Source organism: Oncorhynchus mykiss, chromosome 19, assembly GCF_057628025.1.
Source record: "Oncorhynchus mykiss isolate SJ-2025 chromosome 19, ASM5762802v1, whole genome shotgun sequence".
Classification (NCBI taxonomy): domain Eukaryota; kingdom Metazoa; phylum Chordata; class Actinopteri; order Salmoniformes; family Salmonidae; genus Oncorhynchus; species Oncorhynchus mykiss.
In genome coordinates this window covers 22,941,501-22,947,500 of record NC_143040.1, presented here as the reverse complement: position 1 = coordinate 22,947,500, position 6,000 = coordinate 22,941,501, and the positions used below count along the sequence as shown (strand labels likewise).

The following is a 6,000-nucleotide window of genomic DNA, read 5'->3' as shown; positions in this document are numbered from 1 at the left end:
GAACGTTGTGCAGTAAAGAGAGGGAACGTTGTGCAGTAAAGAGAGGGAACGTTATGGGAATGTTGTGCAGTAAAGAGAGGGAACGTTGAGGGAATGTTGTGCAGTAAAGAGAGGGAACGTTATGGGAATGTTGTGCAGTAAAGAGAAGGAACGTTGTGCAGTAAAGAGAGGGAACGTTGAGGGAATGTTGTGCAGTAAAGAGAGGGAACGTTATGGGAATGTTGTGCAGTAAAGAGAGGGAACGTTGAGGGAATGTTGTGCAGTAAAGAGAGGGAACGTTATGGGAATGTTGTGCAGTAAAGAGAGGGAACGTTGTGCAGTAAAGAGAGGGAACATTATGGGAATGTTGTGCAGTAAAGAGCGGGAACGTTGTGCAGTAAAGAGAGGGAATGTTGTGCAGTAAAGAGAGGGAATGTTATGGGAATGTTGTGCAGTAAAGAGAGGGAACGTTATGGGAATGTTGTGCAGTAAAGAGAGGGAACGTTATGGGAATGTTGTGCAGTAAAGAGAGGGAATGTTGAGGGAATGTTGTGCAGTAAAGAGAGGGAACGTTATGGAAATGTTGTGCAGTAAAGAGCGGGAACGTTGTGCAGTAAAGAGAGGCAATGTTGAGGGAATGTTGTGCAGTAAAGAGCGGGAACGTTGTGCAGTAAAGAGAGGGAACGTTGTGCAGTAAAGAGAGGGAACGTTATGGGAATGTTGTGCAGTAAAGAGAGGGAACGTTGAGGGAATGTTGTGCAGTAAAGAGAGGGAACGTTATGGGAATGTTGTGCAGTAAAGAGAGGGAACGTTGTTCAGTAAAGAGAGGGAACTTTGTTCAGTAAAGAGAGGGAACGTTGTTCAGTAAAGAGAGGGAACGTTGTTCAGTAAAGAGAGGGAACTTTGTGCAGTAAAGAGAGGGAACGTTGTTCAGTAAAGAGAGGGAACGTTGTTCAGTAAAGAGAGGGAACGTTGTTCAGTAAAGAGAGGGAACGTTGTTCAGTAAAGAGAGGGAACGTTGTTCAGTATAGAGAGGGAACTTTGTGCAGTAAAGAGAGGAAACATTATGGGAATGTTGTGCAATAAAGAGAGGGAACATTGTGAGGATGTTGTGCACATTGTGGGAACGGTATAGAGCGCAGATAGAGAATGTTGTGAGAACATTGTAGGGACGTTGTGCCTTACCATTACATGACATTTTGAGAACATTATATACTAAAGAGAGAAGGTTGTGGGAAGGTGGTGCAGTCAAGGGAGAGAAGGTTGTGGGAACATTGTAGGGACGTTGTACCTTACCATTACAGGACATTTTGAGGACAATATATACTAAAGAGAGAAGGTTGTGGGAACGTTGTGCAGTCAAGGGAGAGAAGGTTGTGGGAACATTGTAGGGACGTTGTGCCTTACCATTACAGGACATTTTGAGGACATTATATACTAAAGAGAGAAGGTTGTGGGAAGGTGGTGCAGTAAAGGGAGAGAAGGTTGTGGGAACGTTGTGCAGTCAAGGGAGAGAAGGTTGTGGGAACATTGTAGGGACGTTGTGCCTTACCATTACAGGACATTTTGAGGACATTATATACTAAAGAGAGAAGGTTGTGGGAACATTGTGCAGTCAAGGGAGAGAAGGTTGTGGGAACATTGTAGGGACGTTGTGCCTTACCATTACAGGCGAGGCCGTGGTGGCTGTGAGCTGTGACCTGCGTTACAGGTAAGTACAGCGTGGCTGTGTACTCTTCCTCGTCCTCGTCCGACTCATGGACCGCTGGATGGGCGCTGGCGCTACTTTGCAACGAGCTCTGGTTGTCATGGAGATTGGGTGATGGTGGTTGCGAGTGTGAATGGTCAGTAACTGATGGGCTGGGTAGAGAGGATGGCATGGGAGAACCTAAAGAAAAAAATTAAACCGCCCATAAACAATAAGACTAACAAACAAACAAACAACACAAAATGAAACTATGGCAACAGAACATACAGGTTCTAGTAGAAATCATACTGACATAGAAAGTGTAGAGTGTGACATAGAGTGTGACAGTTGGTTTGCCTGGGTGAATACTTGGTTTGTCAGTCAATAACCGTGTCATCATTGCGTCTGTGTTCACTAGATTGTTATGTATGTCTGGCATACATAACAACTTGGAGACCATGGCCATTTGACTAGCTAGTCATGGTTATCACACATTTCCAACTTGAGTTCCTGCAAAATTCAGACCACAATAACCCTCTTCCTAGACACCACACACATACAGAAATACACTGACACATTCATACAAAGCCAACTGGATTCCAAGAACGTGTTAAGTGGGTCTCGAGTTCACACACACGCACACACACACACACACACACGCACACACACACACACACACTGCATATTGGTTTGAAAGGTAATGATAGCATGTTATTTTTCTCTGACTCTCCACACACAATACCTTCATCACAGATACAGAGTAGCAATGGGTGCACAATGCAGAGACAACAACACTGCAGAGACAACAACACTGCAGAGACAACAACACTGCAGAGACAACACCACTACAGAGACAACAACACTGCAACAACACTCCTGGAGTGCGCCCCAAATGGCATTCTAGTGTCATTTATAGTGAACTACTTTAGACCAGGACCACGGTCACGTCTCTAAGGCTGTTATTAGCAGATCACACAGGAAAAAGCACCCACCCCTCTTCTGTATCTCGCCCCTAAAAACAAATTTCCTGCAGCGATTGTTGTGGGGAGACCGTCTGAAATGGGGAGGACAATTTCCGATTTTTCCCGGGAGGAGGGAGAAGCAGGCATCTGAAGAAATGACTGAGTCGCCAGAAAGACAGAGACGGGATCCTTTAATCAAAACGCTGACGGCCTTCTGGGCTTTATCTTACGGCTGCTCCAGACAACTAGACCAGAATGATGAAGACATACTACATTATACAACCGTCTCACATGGAAATGTATTACCGTGTTTCACATCTACGCTACCGGGCCTCTTGCCGGTGGGCTTTTTCCACTTACAAGATTGAAAAACCGAGATAGTCGCCTCGTAAGTACAGTGGGACTTTCACGGCTGTCTACTTGATGGCAGCGCTGGGCCATATCCACATCAGCTGTATTCTCAAAGAGTCATCAAGACATGGATAACAGGCTATATACCCTTCAGGCAGGATAACAGGCGGCGATGGGGAAGTGTGTGTGTGTGTGTGTGTGTGTGTGTGTGTGTGTCAGTAAATACATAACAGCTCACTTAGTTGTGACAGATGGTTCCATCAAGGATTTAGCGATCCCCATTCACTGAACCCACAGCTATACGTATCTCATATCTTTCTGTCTTTTTACAGCAATTACACCCTCCATCCATCCATCTTATAGCAGCTAGATATACACACACATATACATACAGTACATCTATGGCAGAAAGTCAGAACAGATCAAATAGGTTATACATTCATTCTTTGTATGTGTGCGCACGCAACGCACGCACGCACACACACACACAAAGCCCTACTTTATGTATGGACTACACAGAGTTCTCACTGTGTAGTCCATACTGTTAAGTGTCCCTGAAGTCATGTGATTATTTATCTTGCTCCTGTTCCCATCATGCCCGACAGACGGAGGGGAAAAAAACAAGCGTACTCCTTTGAATGAATCTGACGTTTCGTTCTGCCTTTATTTGACAGGGGCCACAGTGCATTGCTTGCTCTCTGGGGTGTTAGGCTGGGTATCTGTATTAGCACTTAGTGACAACTGCTGATCTCAAAAGGGCTTTACAGATGAATGTGATTGATTGGTGGAGGGCTACTGTGTTACATACAGCTGATGGGAGAAACACAATTAGAGGCAGAGAAGTCGTGTGGGACTCTAGCCAGTTCTCAGTTCTCAGTTCTCTGTTCTATACTGCTTAGTCCTGTATCAGTTCTATCTCTGTTCCATACAGCTTAGTCCTGTATCAGTTCTATCTCTGCTCCATACTGCTCAGTCCTGTATCAGTTCTATCTCTGTTCTATACTGCTTAGTCCTGTATCAGTTCTATCTCTGTTCCATACTGCTTAGTCCTGTATCAGTCCTATCTATGTTCCATACTGCTTAGTCCTGTATCAGTTCTATCTCTGTTCTATACTGCTCAGCCCTGTATCAGTCCTATCTCTGTTCCATACTGCTTAGTCCTGTATCAGTTATATCTCTGTTCCATACTGCTTAGTCCTGTATCAGTTCTATCTCTGTTCTATACTGCTTAGTCCTGTAACAGTTCTATCTCTGTTCTATACTGCTCAGCCCTGTATCAGTCCTATCTCTGTTCCATACTGCTTAGTCCTGTATCAGTTCTATCTCTGTTCCATACTGCTTAGTCCTGTATCAGTTCTATCTCTGTTCCATACTGCTTAGTCCTGTATCAGTTCTATCTCTGTTCTATACTGCTTAGTCCTGTAACAGTTCTATCTCGGTTCTATACTGCTTAGTCCTGTAACAGTTCTATCTCTGTTCCATACTGCTTAGTCCTGTATCAGTTCTATCTCTGTTCTATACTGCTCAGTCCTGTATCAGTTCTATCTCTGTTCCATACTGCTTAGTCCTGTATCAGTTCTATCTCTGTTCTATACTGCTCAGTCCTGTATCAGTTCTATCTCTGTTCCATACTGCTTAGTCCTGTATCAGTTCTATCTCTGTTCCATACTGCTTAGTCCTGTATCAGTTCTATCTCTGTTTTATACTGCTCAGCCCTGTATCAGCTCTATCTCTGTTCTATATTGCTCAGCCCTGTATTAGCCCTGTAACAAATTAGGGAGATATTAACCTGCCTCACACCACTGGGTCCTGGATACGTGTGTGTGTCAGAGAGTGTGTGACGGGGTGGCGTGTGAGTGTGTGTACATGCCTGCATGTGTGTGTGACATTTTATTTTACAAAAGTAGGCATTAAAAACTGTAGCTGGTACCTTGCCTTAGGTGGTATGTACCCACTTCTCCCATATTACACCAACCACTTTAATAATGAGGACAGTCAATTGTGAGAGGAAGCTGAGCGTGTGTGTGTGTGTGTGTATCGCCTGTGGTCAATGTCTCTCTTGATGCTCTTGAACAATCACTCTTAATTAAGAGGAAAGTACAGACAAGGCCGCAGAGAGTTGGAGGGAGGAAGGGAGGGAGGGGGAGAGAGAGAGAGAGAGAGAGAGAGAGAGAGAGAGAGAGAGAGAGAGAGAGAGAGAGAGAGAGAGAGAGAGAGAGAGAGAATAGATAGCATACAGATGAATGTATGGATAAGATTGACAAACAGATTTCGTATGATAGAGAGAAAATTGAGAGAGACTGATAGAGATGTTAAAGGTTGTAATAGACTAACAGAGATGTTAAAGTTTGTAATAGAGCGATAGAGATGTTAAAGGTTGTAATAGACTGATAGAGATGTTAAAGGTTGTAATAGACTGACAGAGATGTTAAAGGTTGTAATAGACTGATAGAGATGTTAAAGGTTGTAATAGACTGATAGAGATGTTAAAGATTGTAATAGACTGATAGAGATGTTAAAGGTTGTAATAGACTGATAGAGATGTTAAAGGTTGTAATAGACTGATAGAGATGTTAAAGGTTGTAATAGACTGATAGAGATGTTAAAGGTTGTAATAGACTGATAGAGATGTTAAAGGTTGTAATAGACTGATAGAGATGTTAAAGGTTGTAATAGACTGACAGAGATGTTAAAGGTTGGTAAAGACTGATAGAGATGTTAAAGGTTGGTAAAGACCGATAGAGATGTTAAAGGTTGATAAAGACTGATAGAGATGTTATAGGTTGTAATCGACTGATAGAGATGTATATTGTATAACAAGAGTGAATCTATGTCCCTGCAGTGTATGTGTGTGCTCTGTGTGTATTGTGTGTGTGTGTGTGTCTACAGGCTTCAGTGGAGTGTTTCTTTCTGACAGTATTGGTGCTTGGCCCTACGTGGGCATGCTGGGAAGGTTCACAGGTGCATGATGGGTATGATGCGCACCCTGTGGATCCTCATGGCCTCTCTCTCGGCTGAGAC

At 43.6% G+C, this 6,000-nt stretch overlaps 1 protein-coding gene across 19 annotated transcripts in view; it reads right to left on the bottom strand.

The window, feature by feature from the left end:
- The window catches only part of LOC110498654 (teneurin-3), a 439,962-nt gene that overhangs the window by 174,093 nt on the left and 259,869 nt on the right, over positions 1 to 6,000 (bottom strand). For 14 of the 19 annotated variants that reach the window (XM_090210457.1, XM_090210459.1, XM_036954327.2 and 11 more), the window contains one exon: positions 1,643 to 1,867. The exons of the other annotated variants lie outside the window; for them this stretch is intronic. In XM_090210457.1, the coding sequence (XP_090066583.1) occupies positions 1,643 to 1,867 (225 nt within the window). The remainder of the gene's footprint in view (positions 1 to 1,642; positions 1,868 to 6,000) is intronic. 19 annotated transcript variants of the gene reach the window in all.